Source organism: Cervus elaphus, chromosome 29 (genome assembly GCF_910594005.1).
Source record: "Cervus elaphus chromosome 29, mCerEla1.1, whole genome shotgun sequence".
Classification (NCBI taxonomy): domain Eukaryota; kingdom Metazoa; phylum Chordata; class Mammalia; order Artiodactyla; family Cervidae; genus Cervus; species Cervus elaphus.
The window spans coordinates 26,194,060-26,218,303 of record NC_057843.1 but is presented as its reverse complement, the minus strand read 5'-3'; the positions used below and the strand labels follow the sequence as shown (position 1 = coordinate 26,218,303).

The 24,244-nt window shown below is 40.6% G+C and overlaps 1 protein-coding gene across 2 annotated transcripts in view; it reads left to right on the top strand.

Annotated features, from left to right (window-relative positions):
* The window catches only part of SH3GL2 (SH3 domain containing GRB2 like 2, endophilin A1), a 215,692-nt gene that overhangs the window by 172,172 nt on the left and 19,276 nt on the right, over positions 1 to 24,244 (top strand). For both annotated transcript variants that reach the window (XM_043891236.1, XM_043891237.1), the window contains exon 3: positions 5,016 to 5,088. In XM_043891236.1, the coding sequence (XP_043747171.1) occupies positions 5,016 to 5,088 (73 nt within the window). The remainder of the gene's footprint in view (positions 1 to 5,015; positions 5,089 to 24,244) is intronic.

Below are 24,244 nucleotides of genomic sequence, written 5' to 3'. Positions count from 1 at the left end.
ATTTTTTAAATTAATTTACTTTAATTGGAGGTTAATTACTTTACAATATTGTGGTGGTTTTTGCCATACATTGACATGAATCAGCCATGTGTCCCCCCATTCTGAAAACCCCTCCCACCTCCCTCCCCATCCCATCCCTCTGGGTTGTCCCAGTGCACTGGCTTTGAGTGCTCTGTTTTATGTGTTGAATCTGGACTGGTCATCTGGTTCACATATGGTAATATACATGTTTCAATGCTATTCTCTCAAATCATCCCACACTCTCCATCTCCCAATGAGTCCTAAAGTCTGTTCTTTATATCTGTGTCTCTTTTGCTGTCTTGCATATAGGGTCATCATTACCATCTTTCTAAATTCCATATACATGCATTAATACATTGTATTGGTGTTTTTCTTTCTGACTTACTTCACTCTGTATAATAGGCTCCAGTTTTATCCACCTCATTAGAAGTGACTCAAATGTATTCTTTTTAATAGCTGAGTAATGTTCCATTGTATATATGTACCACAACTTTCTTATCCATTCATCTGCTGGTGGCCATCTAGGTTGCTTCCATGTCCTGACTATTATAAACAGTGCTGCAATGAACACTGGGGTACATGTGTCTCTCAATTCTGGTTTCCTCAGTGTGTATGCCCAGCAGTGGGATTGCTGGGTTATATGGCAGTTCTATTTCCAATTTTTTAAGGAATCTCCACACTCTTCTCCATAGTGGCTGTACTAGTCTGCATTCCCACCAACAGTGTAAGAGGGTTCCCTTTTCTCTACACCCTCTCCAGCATTTATTTTTTGTATACATTTTGATAGCAGCCATTCTGACCAGCGTGAGATGGTACCTCATTGTGGTTTTGATTTGCATTTCTCTGATAATGAGTGATGTTGAGCATCTTTTCATGTGTTTGTTAGCCATCTGTATGTCTTCTTTGGAGAAATGTCTGCTTAGTTCTTTGGCCCATTTTGTGATTGGATCATTTATTTTTCTGGTATTGAGCTGCATGAGCTGCTTGTATATTTTTGATTCTTTATCAGTTGCTTCATTTGCTATTATTTCCTCCCATTCTGAAGGCTATCTTTTCACCTGCTTATGGTTTCCTTCATTGTGCCAAAGCTTTTACGTTTACTTAGGTCCCATTTGTTTATTTTTGCTTTTATTTTCATCACTCTGGGAGGTGGGTCATAGAGGATTTTGCTGTGATTTATGTCAGAGGGTGTTTTGCCTATGTTTTCCTCTAGGAGTTTTATAGTTTCTGGTCTTACATGTAGATCTTTAATCCATTTTGAGTTTATTTTTGTGTTCAGTTAAGTTCAGTTGCTCAGTCATGTCCAACTCTTTCTGACCCCATGGACTGCATCATGCCAGGCTTCCCTGTCCATCATCAACTCCTGGAGCTTACTCACATTCATGTCCATCAAGCTGGTGATGCCATCCAACCATCTTATCCTCTGTCATCCCCTTTTCCTCCCACCTTCAACCTTTCCCAGCATCAGGGTCTTTTCAAATGTCAGTTCTTTGCGTGAGGTGGTCACAGTATTGGAGTTTCAGCTTCAGTGTCAGTCCTTCCAAAGAATATTCAAGACTGATATCCTTTAGGATGGACTGGTTGGATCTCTTTGCAGTCCAAGGGACTCTCAAGAGTCTTCTCCAACACTACAGTTCAAAAGCATTAATTCTTTGGCACTCAGCTTTCTTTATAGTCCAACTCTAACTTCCATACTTGACTATTGGGAAAACCATAGTTTTGACTATACGGACCTTTGCTGGCAAAGTAACGTCTCTGCTTTTTAATAAGTTGTCTAGGCTGGTCATAGCCTTTCTTCTAAGGAACAAGCGTCTTTTAATTTCATGGCTGCAGTCACCATCTGCAGTGATTTTGGAGCCCAAAAAAGTAAAGTCTGTCACTGTTTCCATTGTTTCCCCATCTATTTGCCATGAAGTGATGGGACCAGATGCCATGATCTTAGTTTTCTGAATGTTGAGTTTTAAGCCAACTTTTTCACTCTCCTCTTACACTTTTATCAAGAGCCTCTTTAGTTCTCCTTCACTTTTGTTTATGGTGTTAGAAGGTGTTCTAGTTTCATTCTTTTATAAGTGGTTGACCAGTTTTCCCAGCACCACTTGTTAAAGAGATTGTCTTTTCTCCATTGTATATTTTTGTCTCCTTTGTCAAAGACAAGGTGTCCATAGGTGTGTGGATTTATCTCTGGGCTTTCTGTTCTGTTCCATTGATCTATATTTCTGTCATTGTGCCAGTACCATACTGTCTTGATGACTGTGGCTTTGTAGTATAGTCTGAAGTCAGGCAGGTTGATTCCTACAGTTCCATTCTTCTTTCTTAAGATGGCTTTGGCTATTCGAGGTTTTTTTGTATTTCCATACAAACAAATTATTTGTTCTAGTTCTCTGAAAAATACCATTGGTAGCTTGATAGGGATTGCATTAAATCTATAGATTGCTTTGGGTGGTATACTCATTTTCACTATATTGATTCTTCTGATCCATGAACATGGTATTTCTCCATCTATGTGTGTCATCTTTGATTCCTTTCATCAGTGTTTTATAGTTTTCTATATATAGATCTTTTGTTTCTTTAGGTATATTTATTCCTAAGAATTTTATTCTTTTCATTGCAATGGTGAATGGGATTGTTTCCTTAATTTCTATTTCTGTTTTCTCATTGTTAGTGTATAGGAATGCAAGGGATTTCTGTGTATTAATTTTATATCCTGCAACTTTACTATATTCATTGATTAGCTCTAGTAATTTTCTGGTGGTGTCTTTAGGGTTTTCTGTGTAGAGGATTATATCATCTGCAATCAGTGAGAGTTTTACTTCCTCTTTTCCAATCTGGATTCCTTTTATTTCTTTTTCTTCTCTGATTGCTATGGCTAAAACTTCCAAAACTATGTTGAATAGTAGTGGTGAGAGTAGGCACCCTTGTCTTGCTCCTGACTTTAGGGGGAATGCTTTCAATTTTTCACCATTGAGGATGATCTTTGTTGTGGGTTTATCATATATGGTTTGTATTATGTTGAGGTATGTTCCTTCTATGCCTGCTTTATGGAGAGTTTTTATCATAAATGGATGTTGAATTTTGTCAAAGGCTTTCTCTGAATCTATTGAAATAATTATATGGTTTTTATCTTTCAGTTTGTTACTGCAGTATATTAAATTGATTGAATTGTGAAGAGTGAAGAATCCTTGCATCCCTGGGATAAAGCCCACTTGGTCATGATACATGATGATGTTAATATGCTGTTAGATTCTGTTGTTAGAATTTTGTTGAGGATTTTTGCATCTATGTTCATCAGTGATATTGGCCTGTAGTTTTCTTTTTTTGTGGCATCTTTGTCTGGTTTTGGTATTAGGGTAATAGTGGCCTCATAGAGTGAATTTGGCAGTTTACTTTCCTCTGCAATTTTCTGGAAGAGTTTGTGTAGGGTAGGTGTTAGCTCTTCTCTAAATTTTTGGTAGAATTCGCCTGTGAAGCCATCTGGTCCTGGCCTTTTGTTTGTTGGAAGATTTTGATTATAGTTTCAATTTCTGTGCCTGTGGTGGGTCTGTTAAGATTCTCTATTTCTTCCTGGTTCAGTTTTGGAAGGTTATACTTTTCTAAGAATTTATCCATTTCTTCCAAGTTGTTCATTTTATTATCATATAGTCAAAAAGGAAATAAAAATATGCATAGAAACAAATGAAAATGAAAACACAACAGCCCAAAATATATGGGATTCAGTAAAAGTGCTAAGAGGAAGGTTCATAGCAATACAACTTACCTCAAGAAAGAAGAGAAAAATCAAATAAATTACCTAACTTTACACCTAAAGCAACTACAAAAAAAAGAAATGAAGACCCCCAAAGTTAGCAGAAGGAAAGAAATCATAAAAATCAGAGCAGAAATAAGTGAAAAAGAAACAAAGAAGACTATAGCAAAAATCAACAAAACTAAAAGCTGCTTCTTTGCAACGATAAATAAAATAGACAAACTATTAGCCAGACTCATCAAAGAAAAAAAAAAAAAAGGAGAAGAGTCAAATCAACAAAATTAGAAATGAAAATGGAGAAATCATAACAAACAACAGAAATACAAAGGGTCATAAGAGAGTACTATCGACCTTATTTTTTTTTAATTTATGTTTATTTTATGCTGAATTTATTCCTGGGTCATGTGTTTTTTTTTTTTTTTCTTCAGTTTCTTCTGGTCCATTTTTTCCTTTTCTGTAACCTCCTCTTCAGGTTGAGGAGCAATTTGCTCTTTTTCAGTAGGGGTCATCTCAGTATGGCAGGGAGGTCTTATGTAGGGATTAATCTATCCATGAACTCTGAAAGTCCAGGCCCCATCTTCGCTTCACCTGGGATGTGCTCAGTGCCAGAGACTCTACGTCAAAACCCTTAACAGGGAGTAACATTGCTCCCTGAATGTTTAGAAAGGTGAGGCAAAAAAATCACTGTATTTGGGGTGATGGCCCGTGTCCAGCCCCACTCTTTGGCCTGGACACATCAGCCAACTCCAGCATTGTAATGATGGAATGACATGCATTACTTCTGTAAAGTGACATCCTTCAGAGACTTGGTGGCTGTTTGGATATGCATACCCTCCATGGCCTGGCCAGCTTCAGCAGTATTCTTAAAGATTTGAACCTCCGGATGAGCAAGATTCTGTGGAGTTTCCTGCACCAAGTGAATAGTGAATCATTCTCAGTGACCACCTCAGACAATGTACAGTGAAAGGTGGCTGTATTCACCTGATTTTACCAGGAGATAATGAAGTATATTTTGAAACATGTTTTCCAGCTTCCTCTCTGACTCAATGGGCTTTCCAAATCTTGATGGAACACAGCTGAATGCAAGCCAGTGGTCTGACTTTTTCTGACAGCTCTGTGAGCCCCTCACTTTCCACCACAGGACTCATCATTGCTCTGTTGAACCATCAGTGGTTGTGTATATGCTGAAGCAAAAACTTTGTTTCTAAAGCTAATAATTTGCTTGATTTAGAAATTTGTTTTGTCATTTCAGAAAGTGGATGTCACCAGCAGGGCTGTGATGGAAATAATGACGAAAACAATTGAGTACCTTCAACCCAATCCAGGTAAGGGGTCATTTTATACATTCATGGCATCCCTCCAGGGAACTTCTAGTTACTCTTTGGTACACATGCTACGTTTGGTACACTTCTGCATGCTTGATCCTCCCTTCTGGAGGTCCAGTGTCTTCAGGTGGAACATTTGACTGGGGAGGGAGGACTTTTTAAGGCTCACACTGAAGTAACTGGAAGCTTCTGTGATAATTTATCTGACTAGAGTGTAATTAACAAACAGTGTTGTGTGGACAGTGTGGGTGGCAGGCACATGATGTCAGGCACATTACTAGCTGCAAGCTAGTAATAACTGAACTTTCATGTGAAAGGGATTGTAAGGAAGAATTTTAGGGAAAATTTTCAGATGAAACATAGTAAGGTACCAATGGTGTGAAAAAGTAGGAAAATTGAACTTTTTTTCATATACACCACTGAAGTCTGTGGAGGGCTATTCTTTGCCCCAATTTTTCTCCAAGCACTTTGTCAATCAGCTTTTGTTCTTGCTAACCTGTTACACTTGTAAGAGAAAGGAATTATAATAGAGATATTGGAGCTATATCTTGAAAACAAGATCCAGGCAGACATGGGGTGATCTCCCAGAGTACATGGTGTAACAGAGCCAAGTGGCTTTATATGATAGACCTCCTTGCCATTCCTCCTGTAAAGCAGTTCCTAACTGCAGAGTATAGAAACTTGAAGCAAGGTTGAATATATTTAAATGAAATGTATGAATATCGGGAAAACTGCTTATCCTGAAACTCGTTTCTTTGGGAGTTTCAGGTTGAAATTTCTATGTTTTCGGTGGTGCTAAGGGAGGTGGTCCAGGCACTGTCAGCCCCAGTGTCTGGATACTGAGTCCTAGTGGGTGAGAGAAAAGAAAAGGAACCACCTGAAATAAGCAGAGGTGGACCAGTACAGTCAGTGCTGACGGGCTCTCTACCACCTCTTGCTACTGCCTGCAGCTTTCACTCAGCTTTCAGTGTTTTGAACATGAACAAATTATGGGAATAATATTCTCACTGGTTTTTAAACTATATCAGAGATGAGATTATTTGAGAAGGAAAAATACAGAAGTAAATGAAAAGCCATGAAAATATAGAAGTAAATGAAAAGCTATGGCGTTTAACAGATAGTGGACCAGATGGTTGGCAAATTAGGTCATGAATAACAAAAATGAAGTTTCTCATTTTCACCTGGAGCCTTTGTCATGCCCTCTGTATTCCACAGAGTTGCAGGGACTCCCTTAGATGTCACATGTTCCTTAGATTTAAACAGTTGTGATGTAGGTCAGTTCTGAAATGGGAATTACTTGCCCTGTCTTACCATAGAAGTCATTGTTTAGGGCAGGGCATTTTTTGTCTTTATCTTTGAATAGGACCTCAAAGTGTTCACTCATTTCCCAGGATTTACACATAAATGGCGCTAAGATTACTTGATCTTACTATTGTTGGACTAAGATTAAATATAAGCAAGAGGAGGGAAAATATAGTATTTATTCAGCATTAGTGCATTTTCAGTATGTTGCTAGTTATATACATTGTCTTCTCTGTAATTTTCTGATATAAAAAACAAACACAGTTGAACAATTCATATTGTAAGAAAGAGGCTAAATATCCGTGAAAACAGATCCTTAGTCTGTTTTCCTGGGTATAGTGGAATTCAGTGTAGGGAGATGTGCTGTATTGAATAGGATGTTCGTCTAAATCCAAGGCAACCCAGAATCTCCAAATGTGACTTTATTTGAAAATAGCGTATCTTGAGATCGAATCAGTTAGTGATCTTGAGATGAATTCATTCTTGAGTTATAGTGAGCCCTAAATCCAACAACTGCTGTCCTTATAAGAAGAAGAGAAAACACAGAGAGACACAAGGTCGAAGGCCCTATGAAGACAGAGGTCAAGAGCATTGAGTGATGTCAGGAGCCACCAGAGTTGGCAGTGGTGAGGAAGGAGTCCCCCAGAAAGCCTCTGAAAGAACCAGCCATGCTCACACCTTGATTTCAAGCTTTTTGGACTGTGACAAAGTAAATTTCTGTCATTTTAAGCCACACAGTTTGGGGCACTTTGTTATGGCAGACCTAGAAAACTGATTTAGTAGGCTAGCCCAACTTTCTTCAGGAAAAAGCAGGGTCAGAGAACTTAAGAAACTTTACCAAAGTCACACACCCAAGAAGGGATGTAACCAGGGCTGGAACCCAGGTCTGACTTCTCCCTGAGCCCAGGAACTTTCCATTGCACAGCCGTGCTTCTGAGAAGAATGAGTTCTTTGTTTAGATGCAGAGGGTCTTTTAGTTAAGTGGATATGACAGAAATCCAGAAAGGGAACATACTGTAGGGTTGAGGCTTATTTTTATTTTAATAAAAAAGATAACAGGAAGAGGTAATTGGGGGAGATGTGAATTTTTAGAAATGATTTATTTTTAACAGAATCTTGAATGTGCTTATTACCTACCAACATATTGATTTTATGGCTATTTAAGAATGGAATGAACATCTGACACCAAGAAGGACAATTAAGGTCATCACCAGGAAATCACAAGTTGGTATAATGTCATCTAAAAGGGTCCAGAACCAGATCTGAAAGAGACACGTGCACCCCAGTGTTCATCACAGCACTGTTTATAATAGCCAGGACATGGAAGCAACCTAGATGCCCATCAGCAGACGAATGGATAAGGAAGCTGTGGTACATATACACCATGGAATATTACTCAGCCATTAAAAAGAATTCATTTGAATCAGTTCTAATGAGATGGATGAAACTGGAGCCCATTATACAGAGTGAAGTAAGCCAGAAAGATAAAGACCATTACAGCATACTAACACATATATATGGGATTTAGAAAGATGGTAATGATAACCCTATATGCGAAACAGAAAAAGAGACACAGATGTACAGAACAGACTTTTGGACTCTGTGGGAGAAGGCGAGGGTGGGATGTTTCGAGAGAACAACATCGAAACACGTATATATCTATAGTAAAACAGATCACCAGCCCAGGTTGGATGCATGAGACAAGTGCTCGGGCCTGGTGCACTGGGAAGACCCAGAGGGAGTGGGAAGAGAGGGAGGTGGGAGGGAGGATCGGGATGGGGAATACATGTAAAACCATGGCTGATTCATGTCAATGTATGACAAAACCCACTACAATATTGTAACGTAATTAGCCTCCAACTAATAAAAATAAATGAAGAAAAAATAATAATTAAATAAATAAATAAAAGGGTCCAGAACAAAACAAAATTCCATATGCCCATTCTATAGAATTTGATTTTAAAAAAAAGATTAAAAAAATTAGAATTTGATGTGTTTAATTGGCTTATAAGAGATATGACTTAGCGCCTCCATGAATTTCTTGCCCTGAGAGCAGACCTTAGCTGGAGCTCCTGGACAAGAGGGCTGATCTAGTACACTTGTTCAGACCCAGTGTCCTTGCAAAGAGGACACAAGAATGCAGCTAGCACCAGAGGTCCCTAGTCCTTGGGCACAGAAGAGCAGAACATTCCCAAACTTGTGCTATTGAATGAATGCTTTGATCACTCAGCCTCTCTGTGAGCCCAGAAATTGGGTCACTGGATCCCATGTGGATCACTGGCTTCTGGTCTTAAATAAGAACGATTAGGTTGGGGTCAGGATAGAGGCTTATGCAAAGTAACAGGTTTACCTTCACAGGCCCATCTGTGGCAAGTAATGCTTTAAGGGTATTTTGAGAGTATCTTGTATTAGATTCATACTCTAGAATGCATTCTGGCTTCCAGATCTTGTGGTTATGGGCATACACATCTGTTACAGACTCGAAACTTAGTTCCTGCTGACACGATGACCAAAGAGAGTGGGTTTCTTCTTGTTCATCTGTAGCTGTGCTCTGTGTAGGCCCCCCATCTGCTCTTGACCACCTCCAGAGTGATATTTTAAAAGGCAGATCTGCTCATGTCATTGTCTTGCACAAAATCGTTTGATGGCTTTTCTCTGCCTTTAGGAGTTTGTTTTTGTTTTCCTACTCTGTCAGGTCTGACTTTTTTGTGTGCTTTACCATTTTTTTTTAAACAAAGCTTAAAGGGCCCTCCCCTTTCTCCTCCACCTTAAATCAGCCTCCCCTTTCTCCTCCACCTTGCCAAGCAAACAGGCCCCTCAGGTTTGGCAAGAGGGTCATTTAGAAGTCTTCCTGGACATCTGACTACATTAGCTCCCCAGGTCAATGACCCTCTCATGATCCCCACTGCTTTTCCCTGGTGACACATACCACACTTACTGTCATTGTGTGGTGTATGTGTGCTTTGGTTTGTCCTCCCCAGTAAGGACAACACTCTGCCTGCCTTATTCCCACCTCTCGCTCCCCCCACCCCGCACCCCTGCCTCCCCGCCCATATCCCCAGAACCCAGCTCTGTTCCAGGCAGCCCCTGACACTGGAATATTTGAACAGATGAATCATGGAGCACAGCTGATAGCCAATGGTTAATGTGATAAAACTGCTGTAATACAAAGGGGAGAAAGAAAAACTCCTTTCCCTAGACCATCACCTCTACTCATATAACCAACAAGTTTATCAAATGCATTTACTTTTTTTACAGAAACCTATGCAATTCTCGATGTAGTGGGGGTAGAGAACAGAACCACATTTGGGCCCCTGCCTGCTGAGACTCACAGTCTTAATAGCACAAGGTACATACACTCTGAGGAGAGCTTCCCAGAGGCCTTCACAGCTAACCGCTTCTGGAAATCTAGCTAACTGATGAGGTAAGGACAAGCGAGTAGGGTCACAGGTCTGCAGGGCTTAAAGGACATAGAACAGAGAGCTGTGAAGTCTTCCAGCTTGGACTGTGAAATTACTCTTGACAGGAACAGTGTAAGCCAGTACAGATTCCCAACCTGCTTAGATAAGAAGTAATTTGAACTCAAAAAGTCCTGTGAATGTCTACTGGCTGTGAGGCCCTAGTCTCGTGATACCTAAGCATATGGATCATCAGAGAAGATATAAACCCGTTTTCTTAGGTGAGTATTCTGATACCTGTGGCAGGCATGCTAAATCAGCAATGTCCAGTAAAAATAAGATGCAAGCCACATGTGTAATCTGAATTTTCTAGTAGTCATATTTTTTTAAGTAGTCATATTAAAAAAGTAAAAAAGAAAGGTAAAATTGATTTTAATGATACTTTATTTAATCTTGTATATCCAAAATTTTAACCAATATTAAAAATCATTGGAAAATTTTACTTTTTTTCCTTATACTAAGTCTTGAAATTTGGTATATGTTTTACACATACTGAACATACCCTTTTGGACTGTGCTCAGTCACTTAGTTGTGTCCAGCTGTTTGTGACCCCATGGACTGTAGCCCACCAGGCTCTTCTGCCCATGGGGATTCTCTAGGCAAGAATACAGGAATGGGTTGTCATTTCCTTCTCCAGGGGATCTTCCCAACCCAGGGATCGAACCCATGTCTTTTGCGTCTCCTACATTGGCAGGTAGATTCTCTACCACTGAGCCAACTGGGAAGCCCCTCCTTTTGGACTAGCCACATGTCAAATTGCCAACATCTGTTGGATCATAGAAAAAGCAAGAGAATTCCAGAAAAACATCTTCTGCTTCATTGACTACACTAAAGCCTTTGAATGTGTGGATCACAACAAACTGTGGAAAATTCTGAAAGAGATGGGGATGCCAGACCACATTACCTGTCTCCTGAGAAACCTGTAGGCAGGTTAAGAAGCAACAGATAGAACCAGACATGGAACAATGGACTGGTTCCAAATTGAGAAAGGTGTATGTCAAGGCTATATACTATCACCCTGCTTGTTTAACTTATATGCAGTGTGCATCATGTGAAATGCCAGGCTGGATGAAGCATAAGTTGGAATGAAGATTGCCAGGAGAAATATCAATAACCTCAGATATGCAGATGATACCACCCTTATGGAAGAAAGTGAAGAGGAACTAAAGAGCCTCTTGAGGAAGGTGAAAGAAGAGAGTGAAAAAGTTGGCTTAAAACTCAACATTCAAAAACCTAAGATCATGGCATCCAGTCCCATCACTTCATGGTAAATAGATGGGGAAACAATGGAAACAGTGAGAGACTTTATTTTCTTGGGCTCCAAAATCACTGCAGATGGTGACTTCAGCCATAAAATGAAAAGATACTTGCTCCTTGGAAGAAAAGCTATGACCAACCTAGACAGCATATTAAAAAGCAGAGACATTACTTTTCTGACAAAGGTCCATAGGTTCAAAACTATGGGGGTTTTTCCAGTAGTCATATATGGGTGTTAGAGTTGGACCATAAAGAAGGCTGAGCACCAAAGAACTGATGCTTTTGAACTGTGGTGTTGGAGAAGACTCTGAAGAGTCCCTTGGACAGCAAGGAAATCAAACCAGTCAATTCTAAAGAAATTCGATCCTGAATATTTATTGGAAGGACTGATGCTGAAGCTGAAGCTCCAATACTTTGACCACCTGATGTAAAGATCCGACATTCTAAAAGACCCTGATACTGGGGAAGATTGAAGGCAAAAGGAGAAGGGGACAACAGGACCAGATGGCTGGATGGCATCACCGACTCAATGGACATGAGACTGACCAAGCTCCGGGAGATGGTGAAGGATAGGGAAGGCTGGTGTGCTACCATCCATGGGATCACAAAGAGTCGGACACAACTGAGCGACTGAACAGCAACAACAGGTCAGAGCTCAGCAGCCCAGTGTGTCCAGTGGTTCAATAGTGGTCGGCACAGGACTAGATAGTTCACCATTCAAACTCTCTATTCTACTTTGATATGTGTTTGACATTTCGTTTCTTGGTTAATGTATATTGACGGTTGCTTTTTTCAAGACAAATAGACTCTTGACTTTGGATCAGGATATCTTTGATTTGATGTTCATTTTTTCTCAGCTTTCTGCGAATCCATTTTCTGGGACTGTAGTGGAGAACTTCCCATGACATAAAACAGTAGGCATGCGGATTTCTCGTGTTTCCTTCACAACCTTAGCAGAGTGGTGATGACAGAAGACCTTTTTAGTTTGCACTGAAAGGTTATTCTGACCCTGATGTCATCATGCTGTACAAACTTCCAAGATGTGTAGATTAAAAGCAGTTGAAACATGAAAAATATCATGCCCCATTGAGATTTGGTTCTCTAGAGAAGTGCTTTTCCTGTGAGTGCCTATACGTTCTAGGGTTCTCCACATGCCTGAAGTTGGGACATTAAGTCAGAGTCATTAAATGTCTATTCAGAACTTCTTAATAATAATTTCAAACCTCATTTGTGGAATGTTGCCTGTAGAAATAAAAGTTACCTCTATTAATTTAAAAATATCTGATTAATCCCTGGAAAGCTATTACATCAAATTATTGTATTTCTTCCCCATGGGCTACCCTCTTAGTCATCTCCTTCCAAAGATGCATAAATACAGTGATTATGCAGTAGAGCTGAAAATCAGTACATGTATTGTTTGGCAGGCATGCCTTCGAATGCTTGGCTGCAGTACACATTGAATTTGCTGTATTTTGTGGAGGACAGGACCCAAGTCATGTTCATCATTTTGTCTTTCAGGGCTCCTGGCATGTGCCTGCTGTGTTGTTTGCCCTCAACATGTCTGTTGAATAAGTGCACAAATGAATATATTCATCTTCCACTTAAAGAATAAAGAGTCTATACTGAGTCTCATAGCCAGAGTTTTAGTTTTTCTAAATCCTGACACTGAAAAATAATGAAAATGCATAAGGACAGATTACAAAAGATTACTTGGCACTGGCTATTTCCTCTTCCTGGAATGCCCCACCTGCCACGTGTGTGACCCCTATCTTCTTAGTCACCCTTCCTCCCTCAGCTTAAAAATCCCTCCTCTAGAGGCATTCCCTGAGTCCCCTGTCTGAATCAGGTCCACTCCAGTGTTGTCATGACACCTTCACTTGAGTCCCCTCCACAAATCTCTCCAGTGGTTCCCCGTTGAGAATAACATGGAAAGATAGCATAGACAACATAGAATAACATGATCCTCTAACCTCATGGTAGGTTAGAGGATCCGATGATCTGACTTCCTTTCCTGTAATCCTACCAGTTTCTGTTTAGTCCATCCATATCACCGTCCCCAGCCTTTGCACTGCTCCTCACACACACTTAGCACCCTCATTCCTGGGATTGCGCCAGACCTCCTGCCTGAATCTCTTGTCTCCAGGTCTTCCCAAAGTCTTCACTCAGGTTTCTGCTCAGATATCACCTTATTTGTGTGGCTTTTCCAACCATCTTGTCTAAAACATTTTCATTCTCAGCCACTTTTCCCTGTTTTATTTTCTTTCAAGGCCCTTGTTACTATTTAAACTTTTATTCTATATTTACTTGGTAAGGTGTGACTTATCTCTGCAACTAAAATTCAGGTGGCCTGAGTGTAGGATTGTTGCTTGTACGTTGTAGTCAGAAAGCTGGTTCTTATTGTTTATTGTTCTTATCAAAATATTTACAAGTTTTCATTTGTTCAGTATCCTGACAACCTTCATTCTTACTCCCTTGTCTTACATTTCCCACATAGCAGCCAGTTCATTCCATTCCAGGTGTCAATCATGTCTGTGGTTCCTCTACTTGTTATCCTGCAGTGGCCTCCCATCGAGCTGAGAAGAGACTTCTTGGCTGTGGGGCCTTAGCTCTTGCTCTGCCCCTGAGCCTGGGTTGATGTCCACTCTTACTGATTTGTTGCTGTTCCTCAGCCGTGCTCTGCTCGTTCCTGCCTCAGGGCCTTTTCACAGGAAGTTCCTCTGCCTGAAACACTCTTCTCCTGGCCCCTATTATAGCTGTTCTTTCTTGTCACTCCACCTCCCTATGCAGTCCTTCTCTGGCCACTCTATTTGAAATAGCCCTTCCTGGTTACTCTCAGATCCCGTTCTAATATTCTATCATGATTTTAAATTGTCCTCTATTTTTACCTTTAAAAAAAAATCCACTGATCACCCACATTTCTGTAGAATATAATCTCCATAAGAGTAAGGACTTTGTCCTGTTTATTATCCCTAATATACAAATAGTGCCTTAATTATTTATTGAATGAATGCTGTTTCTCTCTCAATGTACCATAAACTCATCAAAGACAGAAGTATGTCTGTTTTTGCATGTGTGTGTGTGTGTGTATAGATAGGTAGATAGATAATACCTAGCACCTAGCATAGTAGTGCTTATTAGGTGCTTAATTTGCTGAATGAGAGAATCAAATCATGTCAATTATATTGAAGCTTCATCTATAGGAGTAGTTAAACTTTCAGATGGAGTCATGGTCTGCAGACCTGAACAGGCTGGAATCAGAGCCTGTTACTCTGTATATATAATACCTACTTGGTGTCATGCACAGTTAATGCATTTCACAGTTCACAGTTGCTTTAGAAAAAGTACAAAAGTGCATATAATCTCAAATTTAAGAGATTGAACATTATTTAAACTATTAAACAATAGCTGAAGCTATTGACAGCACATTCATATTTATATAGATAATAGTTGTCCCTATTTTCAGATTAGAAAATTGAAGCTTCAAGAGAAATTAAATAATTTGTCCAAAGTCTTGCAGCAAAGGAACCAGAATTCATATTCACATATGACTGTCTCCTTAGTCCATTTTGTCTTCCTTGTCATATGCTACAAAATATGAAGCCACATTCAGTCTTGCCGTGTGTGTAGAATACACTCTAGAAAACTGAAAGTGAAAGTCACTCAGTTGTGTCTGACTGTTTGTAAGCCCATGGACTATACAGTCCATGGACTTCTCCAGGCCAGAATACTGGAGTAGGCAGCCTGTATCCTTCTCTAGGGGTTCTTTCCAAACCAGGGATCAAATCCAGGTCTCCCACATTGCAGGTGGTTTCTTTACCTTCTGGGCTACCTTCTGAAGCCCACACTTTAGAGTGGCCCCTAATGATTTCATCCTTGGTAATCTCTTCTTTTTGAGTATAGGTGGGATCTTGATGACTTCCTTCTACCTAATAGAATATGGCAAATGTAATGGGGTTACCACTCACCACTCCCTTGATTAGGTTCCATTATATGGCGAAACTGTGGGCTGTTACTCCCAAGATCACATTATATAAAACTTTCTTAGCAGACTAGAGTGAGACGGATCCTCCTGCTGGTCTATGAGAAGCAAGCTGCCATGTTGTGACTGTCTTAGGAGGGGGCTGAGTGTCAGGGGTGGCCTCTAGGATCTAAGGGCCAACAGCTAGTAAGAAGCCAGGGCCATCAGTCAAAACTACCACAGAGAAGTAAAATTTTATCAGCCACCCGAGGGAGCCAGGGAGCAGACTCATCCCTACTGATGTTTCCTGATAAACAAGGCAGCCTGCCAATACTTTGAATTGAATGTCGCCTTGTGAGACCCTGAACAGAGGCCTCAGTTAAGTTGTGCCTGGACGTCTAACCTGCAGAAACTGTGAGGTCATAAATCTGTGGCTTGCAGTCACTAACTTTGTGGAATCTTGTTACACAGTGGAAAATTAATACAATATGGCTATTTGTTCCCCAGCCAGAGCTCCTATTTCAAGCGTATCACTGTCTGCTGGAATCAAAAGGCCATTTGACTTTATCATTTTTGGCTCTTTTACCTGGAAGCAGGAAGTAGATGGGGAAAACCTGTCAAATCTTTTCAGCTTAGCATGGCATCCCCTGAACCTCTCAGGGAGTGGTAGGACAAGTCCACTTGGTGCTGAGACTACGATCTCTTTGAAACATGTCACAGTGAAGAGCACTTGGCACAGTGCCTGGAACTTTGTAAGGGCTCAAGAAATGTCACTCTCCTCTTCCCAGTGGCCTGCCATCCTGCCTCAGGGTATCTCAGGTGCTTACCCAGCAATTCCTCCACAGATAAGCCCTCCAGGGGAAAGTCCCACTGCAAGACCCTCCCCACAGCAGTCTCTTAGTTCTGTCTGCTCTGAAAACCTGATGAAGCGGAGGCTCATGATGCTAGTCCACAAAGGGTTGTGTGCTTTTCGAATAGCAGGAACCATTCTCTGCTCCTGGGATGTAATTGCCTGCCTTCCCAGGGCACGCTGTGAGACCTCTGCTGGTGCCTTCTAACACCCAGTGTGGAGGTGGGCGATGTTTGCTGTCCCATCTCATGGGTTCTTAGGGATGCTGACTGCATAGCACAGCTCTGTCTTAAAACACCTCCCTGCTGCTTCCCACTCTGCAGGGGCAAACCAAGAGCTTTGCTACCATGGAAAGAAGTGTTTTATAAATACTATTATTTGGGTTGAGAGTAGCATGCTTCCCTGGTACAGCTGCATATTTGTATAAATCAGTAGAAAAAACATGCTCTTTCCTTTCCTCAATACCTTCTAACACTTAACTCCAAAAAAAAAAAAACTGCAAATGTTTGAAGATATTTGCCTAAGTCCTAATTACCATATAAATCTTTTGCCCCTTTAATAATTGTTAGTGTGCAAGACTGGGGAACACATTGCTCACGGGGCAGGGAGCATCAGAGGGTTCATCTGAGACATGCAGATATTCTGAGATTTCATCTGGAAAAACTAAGCCATTATACACAGTCATCACAGGTTGCTAACGTGAAATATATGCTAAAGTGTTACTTATTACTTACATTTCATTGCAAGTATTAAGTCCCAAATCTAACTTAGTGTGATTTGGGGGTTGATGTTCATATTCCAATTGTAATCTCTCTAAAAGACTTTACAAATGTCATTGATATAATTCAGACTTAACTTTTTGTTCCAACTAAAGATATCATTGAGCTTTGATAAATAATAATGAGGTAAATAGATTTTTCCTCTTGGTGGACCATTTCATGCAGTGGTCATCATCTGCATTTTTTCCCCCACCCAAAGTGGGGAGAGGGAACAGAGGAACGAACACTGAGCTGCGTGCCTGCTCTGATTACATGTAGCACCTCCTTTCACCATCACTGCACTTCTGTCAGTAAGTATTAGTATCTCTTGCTTTACCCAGCCACGGTGAGGGTGAGGTCAGCCTGCTCTTCTCAGAAGAGCTGGGGTCTGAACCCTGTCCCTGTATTCCTTTGACAACACATGTCCTTGCACTAATTAGTAGGCAGTGGTAATAGATTTCATCACAGGAAAATGCAGGTTCAATTTTTTTATCTTCCAAAAGAGGCTGTATTTGCACATCTAAATATATCACTTTGGTTCTCTCAATTTTACCAGTGTTCATTCACAATATCTGTTGTATTTAGTAATTAATTTCCATAATAAAATTTATTAACTTTCTACAATAAGGGAGAGTAAATAACCTTAAGACCCATACACATAAACCAGATCATTAGGAAAGAGTCTGGCTATTGTCTTCATTCTTGTAGAAACAAAAACAGAGTAAAGAAGGGGTTAAAAATAGAACAAAGGTAAAATCTTTATGTTGGAGGTTTAAAGTAAGACTTACTGGTTTTGATCTCAGCAATGGTTTTGCAAAGGACGAGTTTCTTTGGTTTTGAAATTTTACATTAAGGCTCTGTGTACACTGGGATAGATACCATGTACTTATTTACAAGTGACCTGTTTCACTTATCCTAGTGGATTCGAGGGCATGTAAAAGAGATTGTTAGATCTGAAAGGCATTATGAAAATCAGGTAATCCAGTCTTCTCAGGTTCAAGGTGAGGAAGCAGAGGTCCAAAGTTTAGGTGGCTCATCCAAGGTCATGCAGGTGGAGAGATCTCCAGTCTCTTCACTCTGGGGCACTGCTCATCTTACTTCCTGAATCACAGCAGGTATCACACTCCCTCACCTCTGCATTTTCAAACACCTAACAAGTGTAAATATAGCTGGAGCTCTGCATCTTGCTGCTGACATGTCTTAATTTGACCTATTTTAATGAAGAAGTAATAGAGCAGCCAGAGTCGGAGTGGCATTGTGGGAGGACATTTGGCTTTTGAGACACAGCTGGGGTTCGGTTTTTCCTCAGCTTCTTGTTGCTTCGTGTCCTTGGGCGACTGCATCATTTCTTTCTGCTTCGTTTTCCTTATCTGGAAACTGAGAGAAGCCAAAGCTGTCTCTCGTGTTTGGGGGAGGATTAAAGAGATTATGTATGTGAATTACACATAGGAGATATTACTGAAATGATAGCTATGGGATGAAATGTCATCATGATCTTCAGTTATTCAAAGATATTTCAGGGATTTTTCTAAATTTTCAGAACAGATGGTAGCATTTATGAAGACTAGTACAAATCATTAAGCATTTGTCTGATAAAACTCTCTGCTCTTTGAGGCAGCTTGATTTGTTTTCTGTAATGTAGGTAAGAGATGAGAAAGGAAGTCTGTCCTTTAAAGAAGTGATAGTCTTCCAGAAAATTTATTCCCTGATGGATGCTAAATCCATTAGGTTTCCCCTCTCAGTCAGAAGACAAGGATGTGACTTGGAATTTTGTGGCCACATCTGCCTGAGTGTGTCAGCTGCCTTCATCAACACCAGCCAGGGTGGGGGTGGCTTTTCTTCTTCCCTGTTGTGACAGACACCCTGTCAATATGTTTTCTTATCTGGAATATCCCAGTTGAAGAGAGACAGAAGCTACTCTTGAGAGCATTCTACAGCAGTTTAAAGCAGGTTGTACTTTTTATGATTTATGAAAGGTCTCTTTGTAAACGCTCCTGACATGATCAGTTGGTGGGAGGAGAAAGATGAGGTGCAGACTCCGCCCTCATCCCTGTCCCCTGCAGTGAACACTCATGTTCACCACCCTGCTTGCCTTCCGCCCCTTACCTCTGCTTACGTTTGTGCTGGGGCTCTTCATTCCCCTCCCTGTTTCAGAGACTGCTTATTTCCAGAGCTACAGAAATCCTACTTGCTGTAAACCTTGATTTTGAATCCTAGTTCAGTTTAGTTCAGTTCAGTAGCTCAGTCCTAGATAATGAAACTAAAAAAAAACACCCGACATCAGGACTCTTTTTTTTTTTCTTCTAGGTAAAAGAGCACTTCATCTTCTGCCATCTCTTTCTTTGGGACCAAACCCCTTAGAACACACCACATTTTCTTGTCCTCACAAGCTTGGGGTCCACTTGTCCTGACATTCCACGAAACCTTTCTAGAAAAGCAATCTCTGCAAGGTTTAATACCTGTCAGAACCTCAGTGCTCACTCATATGAGTGTGCTGCATGCTGTTTCAGAGCTGTAAAAGGAAAACTACTGTGTTTTCTCTATACTCTGCCTGCAGACACTTCTGACACTAGATGTGTATGTCTATGTTTTTTTCCCCACACCAGTCAATTCTCTGACTACCCGGGATCCGACAGTTCAACTCAGTTCAGACACTGTCCATCTGGAGTTGGCATCAGATAAGCTAAGGACTCAGTCCTCCCACAAGGGCCCCATTTCAGATGCCAGTCCCAAGCCTGAGCCTCTGGTGCTTCTGACCACCTCTGGGGGCTTGCTAATTTGCTAGAATGACTCCTGGAACTCAGAAAAATACTTGTTTAATGTTTACCCATTTATTATAAAGGATGCAACTGAGGAACAGCCAAATGGAGGAGATGGATAGGGTCAGTGTAGGGAAGAAGCTTCAGTAATTGTGAGAAAATTAGACTGTTTGAAGTCACCCAGTTTATGATAGCTTTGTTATAAAAGCCCTCAGAAAATAATACCAACAGTGATAAGATACATCTTTCAGATTGCTCCAAAGACTCTGCAGCACTCGCTGGGCAGGGGTCTTCCTGAGCTCAACTACACAATTTGTCACATGTGACTTGATAAGGTGTCCCCTGGCATAGTGGTCATTCAGTTCAGTCGCTTACTCGTGTCCGACTCTTTGCAACCCCGTGGACTGCAGCATGCCAGGCTTCCCTGTCCATCACCAACTCCCGGAGTTCACCCAAACCTCATGTCCATCACGTTGGTGATGACATCCAACCATCTCATCCTCTGTCGTCCCCTTCTCCTCCTGCCTTCAATCTTTCCCAGCATCAGGGTCTTTTTCAATGAGGTGGTTCTTCACATCAGGTGGCCAAAGTATTGGAGCTTCAGCTGCAGTATCAGTCCTTGCAATGAATATTCAGGACTGATTTCCTTTAGGGTTGACTGATTTGATCTCCTTGCCATCCAAGGGACTCTCAAGAGTCTTTTCCAGCCGGCAGTCAGCTTTCTTTATAGTTCAACTCTCACATCCATACATGACTACTGGAAAAACCATAGCTTTGACTAGATGGACCTTTGTTGGTAAAGTAATGTCTCTGCTTTTTAATATGCTGTCTAGGTTGATCATAGATTTTCTCCCAAAGAGCAAGCGTCCTTTAATTTCCTGGCTGCAGTCACCATCTGCAGTGATTTTGGAGCCCAATTAGGAGGATATTAAAGGAGTAAGTGCAGCATGCCAGGAGGGCTGTGTCACGATTTGCTTCAATGATGGTTCTCTCAGCAGTTTAGAAAGAAGTTGGGGGTTATTTCTGGCTCCTCAAAGGAGTCTAAATTCTGTCTATAGGAGAACTTGGGCAGATTTTCCTGTCTCCCTGAGTCTCTACATCCTCACCTTGTGCATGCAGCTCAGTCCTGTCTCCACAATGGGAATGATGCAGTGAGACCCACAGGCTGGCGATGATTGTGAAGATTAAGTTTCAATTGTTTAGGTAAAGCTCCTGGTGACTCTAATTAAAGCTACCTACCAAATATATTTGATATTCTCACCTACCAAATATAAAACCAGATGAAAAAGAAAACTTGTAGAATTTTGTTTAATATTGATTTTGGGGGAATTTTCTTCCCCTTCTCTCTTTTATCTAATGGCCTAGCCTTCAAGATTCCAGGTGTTTCCTTCTTTACTATGACTGAATAATATTCCAAGTTATGAATGTATGTATACATACTAAAAAAATTGTATGATCTTACTTACATGTGAAATCTAAAGAAACCAGACTCATAAAAACAGAGATCAGGTTGTTGCCAGAGGTTGGAGGTGGGAAAAAAGTATTAGTCACTCAGTCGTGTCCAACACTTTAGCAACCCCACGACTGTAGCCTGCCAGGCTCCTCTATCCATGGGATTCTCTAGTCAAGAATTCTGGAGTGGGTTGCTATTCCCTTCTCCAGGGGATCTTCCTGACCCAGGGATTTAACCTGGCCAAGGTACAAACTTTTGGTTATAAGTAAGTCCTAAGGATGCAATGTGTAGCTTGATAACCATAGTTAACAGTACCACATGATTTGAATTCTGTATTTCAATACCATATTTAAAGTTGCTAAGAGAGTAGAGTGTCCTTAAAGTTCTTGTAAGAAGAAAAAATTTGTAACTGTGTGAGGATACATATTCCTGTAGTGATCATTTCATGATATACGCATATATCAAATTATTATGTTGTATACCTTGAACCTATTCAGCATTATAGGCCAACTATATCTCAGTAAAACTGGAAAAGAAAAAAAAAAGATTCCAGGTATTTCAGATAATCTAACATCTTTTGGGCTTAAGTGAAGTCGCTCAGTTGTGTCCAACTCTTTGGGACCGCATGGACTGTAGCCTACCAGGTTCCTCCGTCCATGGGATTTTCCAGGCAAGAATACTGGAGTGGGTTGCCATTTCCTTCTCCAGGAGATCTTCCCAACACAGGGATTGAACCTGGGTCTCCCACATTGTAGGCAGACACTTTACCATCTGAGCCACCAGGGAAGTCAAACTGTACGTTGCCCTCTCTGAGGTAGATCCTTGATCCTTTTGGGCTTAAGACCCATGTATTTAGTTGTATGTTTAGTCCAATCTTGTGGATATTCTGTTAGACTTTGTATTTGCTGAAATTGAAGCACCTCTATACATCTCCCCCCAAGTCTCCCCAAAAATCATGTCAAATTTTTATCATCCCCTAGCCAGGTATTCAGTCTAGAGATTGGAATGCAGTGTATTCTCAAACCTGGTGTATGTTAGAATCACCTAAGGGATTTTAAAAACTATAGATGGTTAGACCAGTTACTCAGAAATCTGGGAGTAGGACACAGACATCAGGGTTTTTTTTTTTTTTCCCCTGAGCTTTTTATTGGTCTACAATATAAGAAAGTATAGTGCTCAGATCCTGAGTATATGGCCCAGTGAATTATTGCAAACTGATACCATCATGTAAAGGTACCTAGTCTAAGAAACTGCACACTGCTGGCCTCCCACGAGTGCCTGTCCGGATGCGAGCTGCCCTGACTTCTAATGCCAGACAGTTCTTTCAGTTTTAGAGTGTTGCTTAAATGGAATCATGGAGCATGTACTCTGCAGATCTGGCTCCTTTTGCTCAACTTTATATTTGTCTTTGCTGTATATAGGTGTAGTTCTTTCATTCTTGTTGCTGTTCCATTGTGAAAATAGAGCACAGTTTATTTATCTGTTTTCTCACTGATACGCATTTGGGTGTTCCTATTTTTGGCTATTTTGAATAGCCCATTTTTGTACATGTCCCTTATACACATTTCTGACGGATATATGCCTATAAGTAGAATTGCCGGGGCACAGGGTGTCTTTTCAGCTTTCGCAGTTAGATATTGCTAAGTTGTTTTCCAAAATGTTCTCCCAATTCTTACTCCCATCAGCAAAACTTAAAGAGTTCCGGTTGTTCTACATCTTCTGAACACTTGATATTTTTTTAGTTTTTTCTTTTTTTCTGCTTTCACCATTACTGTGGGTATGTTTCAATGTGGTTTTATTTGCATTGTCAGAATAATGAAGTTGAGCCCCTTTCAGATGCTTATTAGATATTTGAATATCTTCTTTTGTGAACTGTCTGTTCGAACTTCTTGCCCATTTAAAAAACTGGATTATCTTTTTCTTAATGATTTATAGGAGGTTTTTTCCTTTTAATGTTTTGGATACAAGTCCTATTTTGAATATGTGTATTGTGAGTATCTTAACTCATTTTTTTTGGTTGCCTTTTAATTCTTTATGATGATTTCTTTTGGATAGTAGTACTCAATTTTAACATAGTCCAATTTAGAAATACTTTTCTTTATGACAGAGTGTTTTTGTGTCCTGTTTTAAGACATCTTTATGTACTCTACAGGTCAGGGATGTGTTCTTCTATATCATTTTCTAAAGGTAGTACTGTGTTGGTGTCCATAATTAGATCTGCAATCCACTTAGAATTAATTTTACGTATAGTGTGAGGTGGAGTTAAGAGTCACGTTTTTTTCTTATGGAATCTAGTTGACCCAGTACCTCCTTTGATGGAATCAATAGTTTAAAAACCTCCTCAGGCAATTCTAATGGGCAGCCATCCTTTGCCCTAACACCAGCCTAAATGCCCCTCTTCTTCCTCTTCACACTTAATCGGTCACCTGGTCCTGTTAGTGCTACTCACCACAGGACTCTAAAGTTCATTTCTCTTCTCCCCTCTGTTTCCTTAGGACTCATCTGTTAAATTACAGTGTTCTCATCGGTCTCCCAGCTTCCAGTGGCTTCCCATTTGGGGAAGACCCCTTCCCACATCCCTCTTTTCCTACAATGATGATGGGAATCTTTTCCCCCAAATCTAAACTTAATTTAATTTGAATTAAAGCCCTTTTGAATGTCTAGATGTTAAATAACTCTCTGTGAGCAACCTTCAATAGGAGAATCTCAGCTCCTTAGCTTGCAATTCAGGGCCCTTCACTACCTGGTTCCTACTGATCTTGTTCTCTTTGACCTTGCACCTCAGCCACAGACACTTTGGAGTTTCCAGATGTGCCAGGTATTTCCATATGCCTTTGCTCACACTCTCCAGATGCCTAGAGCACCTATTCCCACCCCACTGCCTTTACAGCTCAGTCCTCCAGAAACCCAGGTGGAGTGTCACCTGTTTCCCAAGTCTTCCCGGCCTTAGCCTTCTAGCAGAGTTCATTGCTCTATTCCGTGATGTGAATACATTATAACTTCACTCACAGTATGCCCTGAATCTGCCTCGGATCACAGTGAGCAGAGCGTGCTCTCACTCTCCAACTAGACAATAAGCTCATTGAGGACAGAGACTGGACCTTATTTCTCTTAGAGTCTCTCTGTCATAGTCCTGTTCAGACATTGTTTTGTTCATTTAATTAGTGAAACATTCAGACAATGTTTTGTTCATTTAATTAGTGAAACATTCAGACAATGTTTTGTTCATTTAATTAGTGAAAAAAAATCTTTAGAAAGCTGATTTTTAGGAAATACCTCTTCAATCAGGGCTTCCCTGATAGCTCAGTTGGTAAAGAATCCGTCTGCATTGCAGGAGACCCTGGTTTGATTCCTGGGTCAG